This window comes from Parasteatoda tepidariorum, chromosome 2 (genome assembly GCF_043381705.1).
Source record: "Parasteatoda tepidariorum isolate YZ-2023 chromosome 2, CAS_Ptep_4.0, whole genome shotgun sequence".
Classification (NCBI taxonomy): Eukaryota; Metazoa; Arthropoda; class Arachnida; order Araneae; family Theridiidae; genus Parasteatoda; species Parasteatoda tepidariorum.
The window spans coordinates 8,994,742-9,007,838 of NC_092205.1; the positions used below are offsets into that span (position 1 = coordinate 8,994,742).

General features: G+C 27.7%; 1 protein-coding gene across 2 annotated transcripts in view; it reads left to right on the plus strand.

Annotated features, from left to right (window-relative positions):
* LOC107456394 (RAS oncogene family member Rab5) overlaps nucleotides 1–2,832 on the plus strand; it is a 22,925-nt gene extending 20,093 nt beyond the window's left edge. For both annotated transcript variants that reach the window (XM_016074253.3, XM_071177145.1), the window contains exon 6: nucleotides 641–2,832. In XM_016074253.3, the coding sequence (XP_015929739.1) occupies nucleotides 641–759 (119 nt within the window). In that variant the 3' untranslated portion in view covers nucleotides 760–2,832. The remainder of the gene's footprint in view (nucleotides 1–640) is intronic.
* Nucleotides 2,833–13,097: the final 10,265 nt, after the last annotated feature.

Here is a 13,097-nt window from a genome sequence, read left to right on the forward strand (position 1 = left end):
AAAAAAAAAAAACTCAAAAAGAAATGGACGTAAATCGAAACAATCAGTACTTTGCCACATCACCGAGTGAATTCAACTTGACTCTGAACTCAGGACAAAAGTACCCTTACCCCCTACATCAAAAAAGTGTTAGAAGTAAAATAAAATGAACAAGAATAAAATTATAAATTAAAAAGTGAAACATTTAATAAGGATCTGACTCTATACGAATTGGAGCACTCGCGTTTCAGTTTCGAGTGTGCGCGCATGCGCAAGTCATAACGTGGGTACATGAATGATTACGTAGCAAACACCCCATTTTTCGCGAAATGCAGGGGATCCGCCAGATATCACTGAAGGGGAAAAAAAAGCACTTTTTAAAAACGCCAGCTGAAAAAAGCACCTATAAAAGCTTTTGAAAACGAAATCTCCCAAAAAGCACCTTTAAGTACTTTTTACAAACGCTACGCACCCTGTAGAACTTGCAAAAAAAAAAATTTTAATTCATCATTGGTTTAATCAGCTTTAAAAAATAGTTTTGTTTATATTTTGAATTTCACATCATATATTAAGATTTTTATTATTGTCATATTTTTTATTTGCTTTTGTGTAGACTGATTTTAATCAAAATATAAGTTTAATCATGTTAATAACTTTATAGCAAAAAAATTACCGAAAAGTGACCAAAATACTGGAAATGGTGGTGCAAGCGATGGTCGAAGAGGAGTGGACCTGAGTGAAAACCAAAATCAATCGGGTGGTGGCTGCTGCAAGTCATAGGCTGGGCTGACATCAGGCAGCAGACAATTGATAAAGAAAAAAAAACTACCATTTTCTTCATTTTTTTGAAAAATTCAAAAGTAATGTACATTGGACGATTTGTATATATTATATAACACTTATCTGAAGATATTTGGTCATTGATAAAAAAAAAACAAAAAAAAAGTTCTAAAGGTATACTGAGACTGATTATTTCATAGCATCCTGTGTGTTGCCATGTTCTTTACTTTAGATAATAGTGAAAGAACAATATACAGAACATGCCCACACACTTTTTGTGTATGTGAAAGCCTGTAATCTCAGTTTGGCATGAATGATTTTTTTTCTCCCCTATAATTTTTTTAAGCGTTAATCTGCGGTCTTATACATGTTCTATTATAGTGTTGTGGAAATTTTTATCACTATTTATGTTCTTATATAAAAGTTCTTTTATTTAAGTAGCTATATTTTTCTAATTTTGTTTTAAAAAGACCTCACTACAACGTGTACTGCATTGTTTTTCCAACTAATTGGAAATGCAATAAAATTATCCCACTGGATTGTATAAAATATGTCGCATTAGAAATCGAAAAATGGAAAATTTCAGCTCTGGGTCCATAAACAGCATTTATTAAGTAATAAATTTGCTAACAGTTTCTTATGCATACACATGTTTGGTTATTACACAATTATCTGAAGTATACCTGTTTGATTGTTGAATTTTGTTGTTTTTATAAATCTTTGGTTCTTTATTTTTAAATATGTTTGGCTGGTTCCACTCTGCTAATTATTAATGATCTTTGTGAAAATTTCAAATTATGCCTTTTTGTGTAAGAACCATGCCATATTCATTGTTTTAATATAGTAAAAAAAAAATGTGAAAACGTTTTGTTACATTCCATAGAATGATCATTTAATATTTTTCCATACATATATATTTTTCTTTTTGCAAATTATTCATCTCCTAATGTAATTGAGATAATGATGAGTTACAGCATTCCTGTTTTCTTTTTCTTTAAATTTCTCTTCAAATTAAAATATGTAAATATATAAAGGAAAGAAAAAAAATCTCTAGTGTTATTATGACTAGAAACAATGCAAAAGAGTCAGCTTATTTTTTATTATCTTTTGCAATATTCTTTAAGTAACATTAAAGCAGTGTTTCTCAACCCCTAGTATCTTGCCTGCAATACACTTTAAAAAAAAAAAAATTCAGTATGTTAAAAAATATTTAAGTTGTTTTATTATAAATGTTATACTGTTTTTCTAATACAAAAGTAACTATTTTATTTCTAAATTTCAAGATTTTACTTCAATTTTTAATAAAAATAATTCAGATATGATATATGGCTACTTAAATTATGCTTAAGATATTTAAAGTGTGTATCAAACTTTTCTTGTTTATAATCTTTAACAATCATAGACTTAATTTACTGAATAGTCAGACTGTTTTTTTATTTAAATATTTATTGATAAATATTATGATTCAAAAGTAGAAAAGTAATTTGCATATTATAACTGTATAAACTTATCTTGTTCCTTTAAAATTTGAATAATGGTGCAAAATTTATGAAAGTTTCCACCCGTTATGGTGTAAATCTTTTTTTTGAATGACCTTTTCAATAGATTTGTTGAGTAACACTGCTATAATTCAGTTAACGGTGCTCTTCCTCAGACACTGATTACTTGAGAATTAACTTTCAGGACAAACTTAAGTACCATCTTTGAATTTTTTTATGCTCTCCTTTTATTTGCAATCCTTAAATTTAGATATAATCTATATTTTCAATTTGCATTCTTTATGTACAATCCATGTTGTATGAAAGTATTAAAAAGCTATGAAATATTTCCAATGTAGGAGTAATTACTTGTATATGTGCAATTTATATATCCACACATTAAATTAACACTTATTTAATGGCTCCGAAAATGTCTTGAGTTCTTTGTAAACTAGTATGCGTCAATTTCAGCGCAGTTTAAATTGCTTATGTTTATGCAGTTCATCTGTAATTTTAATCAAAGCAGAAATGTTTTACTTGTTGAGTGCAAAACTGTTGAACATTAAAAATGCTACTCTTTTTTGAGTTAATATCATTTGAATTGTCTTCTTACATACTCTTAACCTCATGCTTTTCTAGAATCGTGTATATCCAGGTAGTAGAAAATTAGCTTTGAATTTTTCTTAAGATATCCTTTAATAATTATCGTAGCTGCTGGATTCTGTCAGTTTCTCCTGGGTTAATAAAAAATTCTCCTGGTTTTAGTATGATTTATAAAATTTCCTGAAACTGAGTAAGTTACCTAAAAAAAATCCCTATTGAAATATAATTTTTGCACAGTTAATTGCTTGCTTGAATATTTTAATAAGTATTACTAATGCATAATGAAGCAAGCCTCATTTATAGAAATCACTTAAAAACTTTTTTTGCTCTAACATTTTTGGTTTAATTTTTGTTCAGAACTTTTTAAATTAATTAAGAAATCTTATAATCTTATCTTTGATTTAAATGCCTCTTAATATTCAAAATTATGAGTAAACATAATAAATAACATTTCAAATTCATTTAATGTCAATTCTAACTGAAAAATATTGCAGACCTTATACTGTTAGAAGTTTAATGACTAAAAATATCTAATTCCCTGCATGTCAAATATTTAATATATTATGCAATAATTAGTATGAGATTTATATTATTTTGTAAAATTTACTGGATTTTTTCCTATCCATGTTGGCAGCTATAAATTATACATACTTCAAATGTCTTCAGTTCTGTGCACGCGCTCTAAATATATTAAAATATTGTTAATAATTTTCATTTATAGACTTGATATTGATAGGATATCTTTTAAATTTCTACAAATACTCTCTCAAATCCGCTAAAACACTTCATATATATATATTTTTAACATTTATTTTGAAATTAAACTCTTCTTAGTATTTTGGGTATAATTGTTTTTATGAAGAAGATTGATGCCGATTTTGTAATTTTCAAAATTAAATATATCAGCTATAAAAAAGAAAATTTAATTATAATCTAAAGCAAAACATTAATTTTAAACGAAAGATAATAAAATCTTCTGTTTCTGAAAAATAGCTGAGTAATTGATAAAAAAAGAATATTAAATTTGAGGTGGTCTACTAATATGAAGATAATTCGTAAAATCTTAGTTATTATGCAATGCAATAATTTTGTATTACGTATACTTAAAAACTGTTTTACGGGCAAGAAAGACTGGCTATCTCTGGATATATTATCCTTGTTTATGAAACATTCTTTATTATGTCTGCTCACTAGATCTGAAAGTAGTCGTTATTGCGTGCATATTTCAGCTTTGATATGTGCTATGGGTTAATTGCTGCAGGCACTTTAGTTCCCTCTGATCCTATTTTCACAGGTAAACTTATCTTTTATAACAAGGATAAAATCCATTTCGTCACTTTAAAGAAAATTTTACCATGATAGTTGAATGGCTCTAGTTTCATTCAGTTGAGAATTACAAAAAAAAAATAGAGTAATTATTTATATATGTTTTTGTGAATGACCAAAATTGGTAGTTGATTTCCACCAGTGAATGTTGACAAGTATGAAGAAGTTTCTTTTTACAAGAAGAAATATAATACATAATATCAATGAATAAATTAATAACAAATGTTTGGGACTTTCACTCCAAAGCAACTGTTGACATTCACCGGTGAAAGTCGACTTAGTCTTGATTTCTGTTATCAGGGTTCCCACTCTTTTATCACAGTAAAAATTAAGCACTTTTAAGGACTTTTATCACAAAAATTAAGGACTTTTTTTCTAGAAATTAAGGACCTAAAAAATGGCATAATGATTGTCTATCATCAAATAAAACATCATAGATTAATAATAATAGATTAAAAAAATGGAATAGCTTTTCTTCAACTCAGTCATCCATTAAAAATTTCTAAAAAAAAACTACATAAAGAAACAATCTGTATTTAATTAAAATTAAATTGCATTCAATCACCTCACGTAAGCTTTTAAGAATATAAAGAAAAACTCAAAGAATGCAGATTAAGATTTTCTATTTTAAAAATAGAAAAAAACTGGGTACACAGATAGAAATATATAAATTAAGATGGTAAATTCATTAAATTAATAAAAATATTATTTTGAGTGCTCTAATAGTAAACCAAGACAAAAACAAACTAACAAATATAAGCATATTGAAGTTAAGACAATTGTTTTAAACTAAGTAAAACCTAATTATAATAAGCTAAAGATTTATTAAAATCACAAAATTAATATAAAAAATTTAGTGATTAAAATCGGAATATATTTAGTACCTAACAATCAGGGAAAAAGAAATAAACTACAAGGAAAACTTATTAATTAAAATTAAGAACTGAGAAACAGAAATGATAGTTAAAATAAGTGCTAACATAAATATTGAAACACAGGACTAGGCAGGATGTAATGATCAATTGAAATAAAAATGAAAAAATTGCATATCTAGAAATTGAAATGAAATAATTCATCAAGTACAAAATTTATTGTAAATGAAGGGGGAAAACAACAAAACATAGTGGAATCAGAAACATCATTTATAAAAAGAGATAAAAATCTTTTTAAAATAGTCTGCTTTTAGTTATAAAAAATTTTATGCAGTGTGTGATAAGCAATACTGCACCTCTGAGGAATTAGAATTTATTCAATTAAAAAGTATTGTGTCTTGTATAGATATTAAAGGAACTAAAATAATAGACGATAAAAAAAAAATTCGTAATAATTAAAGTATTGTCTGAAATAATAAAACAATAATTTGTCAAATAAATCAAAGGTAAGGAAAATTGGATGCAAATATGGATTGTATATATATACCATATTTGCATCCAATATATATATATAACTATTTTATAAAAGAGGAAAAAATGAATAGTGATTTGGCCGAATAGTCAAATATCCAGCCAAATAAATCGGCTGCCTACCCAGTGATCAAACAACATTTAAAAAATAAAAAATCCTCAAAAATTATTATAGTTTATGTAAAAATAGGCCTGGCCGTTGCAAGAAATTTTATATTGCGATAGATCGTCAGTTAGACATCGTGATTTAACATATGTTTGAAATTTATCAATCAGAAATAAATAAATCTAAAACAAAAGAAAATTTTAATTCTAAAAAACAATTGTTTCTATAACATTAATAGCATTGCTTAATTTTTTCAATTTAAATAAAGATGGATTGATTAAAGACTGTCTTAGAGTAAAAACCAAAGCAAGCTTCATTTTAATTATTTTTTAGAACTAAAAGTGACTTAGATTTTTTAAAAATAATAATAAAACTGTTACAAAATATTTTACATACAGTAAAAAAAAGAAAGAAATGTCCACTAAAATATATAATTTTTTAAATTATTTGTTGAAAAAAAAAAGTGCTTTTAAAACACCGTTAGGCTTTAGTTAATTACTTATTTAAAATAATAAAGTTGTATTGACTAATGGTCAAATGGTTTTAATGTAAAAATAAAGTTTTATTTATTTATTATTATTTTCCTTTTTGAAAATGAAATAGACTAAAGATTTAAATGTTTAAAAATAATACTGACTATCTAACAAATTATAAATCGAACATGTATTGAAGGATTTAAAAATATATATATATATATATTCTATATTTAAGAGCACTATTGTTAAATTATTGAAAGGCGTTAAAACCTTGCTCAACTTTTCATTTAAATTTTAAAAAATTTAGTCATTTTAACAAACAGCCAAATTATAAAAAATAAAAAAAATAACGCAAACTCTGTTTAATTTCCTCAAGAATAAAAGCAAATTACTTAAATGTAGGCTTTGTTTTAATTTTTTTTAAACTAAAAGCTACTGAAGATTTATTGGTTTAAAAACTAATCAAATTCTATCAATTATATTTATGTGAATTAAATAAATTCTTAAAAAAAACTAACTTTTTATGACGAAGTATAAATTACTTAAATACAAAATATTAAATTGTATCACTTTTAAAAAAATAAAAAAAGAATCTTTTTTTTTAATTCATGATTTCTTTTCATTAATATATTAAGTTGAGAACGAAAATTTAAGATAACAGCGATCGCCAAGTAACAGTAGGTCTGCTGAAAATAATTGACAACTGTAAATCCAGACAGAAAAAAAAGTGACGAAATAATGCGCAACGATCGCTAAGTAGCAAAAGTCTCACTGAAAATAATTTACTTGAAACGTTATATCCCGTCGAAATAAAACGCAAAGCGATCGCAAAATAAGTCCCGCTGAAAATAATCTTCAAGAAACGTAAAATCCCAAGTTCAAAAATGGCGCAGAAAGGCCCTCTTCGTTATTCAACATATCGAATATATCAGAAAGATCAGTTAAAATTTTAATATACCAAGCAATAAATATAAAAAAAACAGCAAAAGTGAAAAAAGAAAACTAACATTTCACTCTTTTTAAAACAAAAAGTATCGATGATAAAACGAGGAAAATAACTTTCCTGATTAAAATTATACTTCGCCGAATATTCGTAATATCGCTAATATTAAAAAATGGAGTCATTTATAAAATTCAATTTCAGAAGAAAATATGATAAAATGAAAAAAATCCACTTTGCCTTGTGACGATCACTAGATGCTGTTAGCCATTCCTTATATTTTTCATCAAGTGTCCATAAATTATTAAAAAAAAAACACTTTCCTGGCATTTCTGACAATTTCACATTAAAATGAAGTATACATCAAAGATACCACGCGTGCTATCAGAAGAATTGAATTTCTCGGATCCAGGGATGAGAGTAGTCAGAAAGTATAAAAGAGGAAATCCAAAAAACAAAAAAAAAAAGAAAGAAGAAAAAAAAAAAATATATATATATATATAAACAAAAATTTGACAAAAAAGTGCGATTTTTAAACTTGTAAAGCATGTGAATATAAATCCCGATATGAGACTTTTAAATCACGTAAATATGAAACTCTACATCGAATTTAAAAAATGCGAAAATACAAATCATGATTTTTTAATTTTTTGATCACGATGCATAATTTTTAAATCGCGCGATATTACAACCACAAAAACGAATCACGATATTGGATTTTAAGCTCACGTGAATACGAATTGCTACATAGGGCTTTAAAAGCTCGTAAATACAAATCGCGATATTGATTTTTTAAATCTCGTAAGTAAGAATCGCACTGTACAATATTTAAATCGCCTGAATAAGAATCGCAACGTTCAACTTTTAAATCAGGTAAATACGAAAATCGAGATTTGATAATAAAATCGAGATTTTAAAAATGCATAAATACAAAACACGATATTGGATTTTTAAATGTCGTAAATAAGAATCATAATATACGATATTTAAATAGCGTAAATAAGAATCGCAATGTGCAACTTTTAAATCAGGTAAATACGAAAATCGATGATTGATATTAAAATCGCGTGAATAAAAATCGAGATCTGAATTACGAAAATACGAGCTATCCAGCCGACGGATAAAAAATACGGAAAATCTTATTTTCTGTGCGTGAAATCGGAGAAAATAGCTAAAATAAGTAAAAATGCGGAAGGGTTAGCAGCTAGGGCGTAGATTGAATTTTCTGTTTATCTTTGAAAATCGTAAATAAATATAATTATTTTACTTCAATGACTGAATTTAAAAAAAACGGGATATTTATTTAAAAAAACGAAACTTTTAGAGAATCGGAGTTTTTGATAAAAAGGCTGAAATTCGAGAGACAAAAAAAATCTCATCCCTGTATAAAGGTCAACCAGTTTTATCCCAAGGAAATGATTTTTAGAGAAACTTCAGAGGGAGGAAAAGGGACTTCAACAATTTCCCTTCGCGGAAAATTAAATTCCTCATAAAACATTTTAACTTGGGCAAAAAAAAATTTCAGCGGAAATTAGCGGGAAAAATCTGAAAAAAAGCGGAAATCCGCGAAAGAATCTCATCCCTGCGGATCCTATGGATGCAGAAGATCAATGCAGGTCTTCAGCTGATAAAAGTACCCAAGTACTGTCTAAAAATAATGCAAGACCTCTACCCAACTGCAGTATCACGCTCCCCTCGCCCTACACTAAATTTTTTTCTTACAGAATGATCCAGAAAGAAAGAATATTTTACGGAATAAAATTTATAATAAAATAATAATAAACAATTAAGGCGTGTTTTCTTTCACTTGCCTGTAATCCCTAATTTCACACGCATTCAAACTGTTCTACCCTCGATGCAGGGTCTCATTCTAGGCGAAAGACGTACTTTTTAACTGTGGATATTTGCATACGATAAAAAAATTGTTCCAACCAACTAGTGATACAAGAAATTAAGAACCTTGAATCAAAATTAAGTACTTTTAAGGGCCCTTAATTTTCAAAAAAAAAAAAAAAAAAAAAATTAAGCAGTTTTTAAGGACCGTGGGAACCCTGTGTTATTCACGGTGACGTATACTGTCAGAAAGGCATATTTATCAGTTGTATAATCATTCTCAAAAATTTTAGTATGTGTAGTTACTTCAAAAGTTTCCACAAGATAAGAGGACTACACTTGAATTCGGGAAGCCAGTTGTGGACAGATATTACAACTATTGTTAACCGCTTGAATTCGAAAGACATATGGGCCTGTTTCTTAATACTTCTTTCAAAAAATCGGGAACAGAAAGTTATAATGTTAAGAAATAGAAATTATTAATGGAGTGGATGGAATCAGATCGTATAATGAGAAGAAAAAAAAATTTCTTTCAGCCATATTTTTGGCGGTAGGACAGTTGTGGTATGAAGAATTTGAGTGAGCCACTATAAGATTTTAAAACTTTGGGAACTGAGTCAAACTAGTCTTAATTACCTTCGTAACCTTGCAAAACCCGACAGAGTGAATAATTATCCTTTAAAAAATAAATGTAGATTTTCATGCGCTTGCAAAAATATCCTTTTTTTCCTTAAAATTTTTAAGGTCATTTAAGTTAATTGTGACTAGGCATTTTTAATAAATGTGTAATGTACATTTTACACATCTCAAAACAATGGGATATTTGAACTGTACTGTCAACTTAGCTCCAGGTCTGTCACTGCATAACTATGGATTCTAGATTTCTTTTGAGCTTTCGCTTTATATAAATTTTTTTTGTACTTTCGAATGTACATCCCCTTTCAAAAAAAAAAAAAGATAAGGAGAAATAGCGCTTGATAATCTTGAACTTTTATTGAAATTTTACCCGGAATTTAAAAGCAATAAATTGAATTTTAATAAATACTATTTGTGATTTAAAGTCATTTAAAACTAATGGTTTCTTAGGTTTTACATTCTTAAAAACATCTTATAATAGTTTAAATAGGTGAAAACCGAGTTGGATGACGTTCAAGAAATTCTTTTAACGTTAATTAAAAAAATCTTTAAACATACTCCGCCATCTCGACTGCTTTAATATGCACATTTTAGAAAATCTCTATTGAAATTTTCATCGAAAGGACATTTTAATTTAAACTAATTGAAAAGAGATATTGATGAAATTTTGTGTCAAGACTGATTTCAGTCCTCATGACTGAAGAGAGGCATAATTTTGAGAGAAAAAAAAAAGTTACCTTGCAAGCCTTATACTTTACATGTTTCGAAAAAAAGCGAAAAACTGGTTTTGTTCCTAAGTACATTATATTTACCATAACTTGAAGCAGTTATTTTAATAATTGCTGAGCTACATTTAGTAAAAATGCTCTCTAAAAAGATTAACACAGATACACCATCAGTTGCCAAGGATAAGTATGGTAATTTTTTTTATCATTAATCAATTTTGAATAAAATACTTATTTCTGATGTTTAACTTATTTTATAAATAGATTGCGCTCAAAATGCACGATCTTGAAGCTACAGCAAGCAGTCTAACTGAAAATCCCACGCATTGTTGCAAAACTCAAGACTAAATTAATTTAATTCTAACCAAAGATGGATTGTAAATGAAAAATAAATTTCTTAAGCATTGCTGGGAGTGAGAAGAGCACACAAGTGTGGAATAAAGAAGTCGAGGACAGTTTGATGAACAATAAATTTCTATTATTGGTAGCAGCTAGATTATAGGGGTTATTTTTATAATTATTTATATATTTGCTACTCTTCAGTCCTGGAGACTAAAATCAGTTTTGAATTATTCTTATTCGAACTTGTTTTTAATACCAAGATTTGTTTTCCTTACAACTACAGAATTTTCTTCAAATAAAAAAAAAAAGCATTAATGTAAACATTGCAAATTTGTTGTAATTATTGTTATCTTCATTTCTGTCTTGAAATACACAATGGAACACATAATTGAGTCTTCAATGACCTCCAGTGAATATGTATGTTTAAGTAGATTCCCCAAATTAAAACTTTACATTAATTACAATTAATTAAACAGTTAAAATTTTAGGAAAAATAAAACAGCCTTTACTAGCATTATGCCTAAGGCTGCAGACAAAGTTTTGAGACATGTATAATCACGAAAGCAAAAAAAATCCAAAATTTGAAATAATATAAGTTGTGTGCGAAGTAAAAATTATGTATATAAATCTCAATCTAAGGACTTATTAATCCATTTAAAATTATTTAAACTATAAACACCAAGCATACTGCAGTACTGGCAATTGCACCAAACGTTGAGGAATTACAAGTACCTTTGTCACGGAATATCTTACCTGGGAAAATTTTTCAATGCTAAGAATAGAATACAAGAACCTAAAATTAAAAAAAAAAAAAAAAAACAGGAGACTTGGCAGGTACAGTATATCAGTGGAATATACTTATAAAATTGGGTGAACAAGATTATTAAACATCCCCCTACAGAAATCATCTAATAACTGACTTGAAATTAACTTCATTTTAAAATGTCTCAATTTGTAAATGTAAAGGAGGCTCAACTTCACAAGTATTAGTAACTGATCTTAATATTCAAGCAAACAATAAATCACACAAGATTTTCTTATGCAAATAATGATTTTTTTGTAAACTATTTCAGGGAATTTTTAAAAAATGGTTATACAAGCTACATAGCTTTATGAAATATAAATTTCAAGACAATTGTTGCAAAATGTACTTAACATCTTATACATAGAATTTCTAGGTCATAATAACAGAAAAACTTTAATATTATGCAATTCTGATTAATAGTAATTAACTTGAAATGTTATGTGTCATGTTCGCACATGAATTTGAAAAAGCAGTAATTTGTACAAAAACTATCACAACAGGGATCTTTTAAGGAAACTTACTCAATTTTAGGGAATTTTCCAAAATATACAAAAACCAGAACGTTTACGAATTAGTAGAAACCCAAAATCCAGTAGTCTACTAGAAAAACCAGTCGAGTTAGTAGCAACGAAGCTATGTATACAATATTCCAACAATTACCAAAGTTGACAGGCGCAGTTCCCCTAAAGGATCGAAACATTAAACTAATCACTGGTTGACGAAGAAAACAAAAGGAAAAAAAAAGCATCCACAAAAACAAAAGCATATTCAGTATTTCACTTTTAATAAACAAAAAAAAGCCAGCAACCTGGCTACAATAATTAAAAGTATGATGGTTAATTTCCAAATTTTGGAAAGTCATGTCCAAAGAAATGACAAACGGGACCTCTGCTACACATCCAACATGCAAGCTGTCATTCAGTAGAACAGATGGTTCCATAATGGTTACCTAAAATTAAAAACACATAATTAGAAAAACATCTACCCACAACATTATAAATAACTATACAGGAAGAAAAAAAAAAGCACAGATCAATAAACTAAATGACTGTCACACACCAGGAAATAATGTAAGCATCGGGCCAAGTACAGTTGTACAAAATAAAAACTCCCTGAACTCAAAATTTACGATTAACTTTCGTAACGATTAACTTTCGTAACCATTTGATGGTCACTGGCTTTAGGCAAAACTAGTTTAACCCTCTTGGTGGCGCTTACTTGAAATAGTTTTACTCTTAGATGGGCAAACATATTTAAAGGAGTTCCCCCTGAAATGGGCAGCGGTCAGACAAAAGGAATGCCTCCCCCCTTTTCTTCCGTTTGCTGTTAAGGGAATTATTTACGCTCTATGTGGTCAGCTTTTGGATGGGAGGGTCAGCCAAGGAAATGACAGTTTGATGGATGAATTTCGTAGTTCACTTTTCAACTATCTTTTTTGAATCCTCTTGCAATTCAATGTTTGTTTTTAGAATGTTTTAATCTTTTTACAATTTATATTTAAAAGACATGACTGTATGGTCCTCGCCTTTCTCATTGATGAAGATTGTTAGACAAATTTTATTCCAGTTTAAGATAAAAATAAAAAATTAATTAATGAAAAATTATAATATGAATTTTGAAATAAAAAAAAATAAAGTTGAAAATAATTTGTAGTTTAAGTTTCTT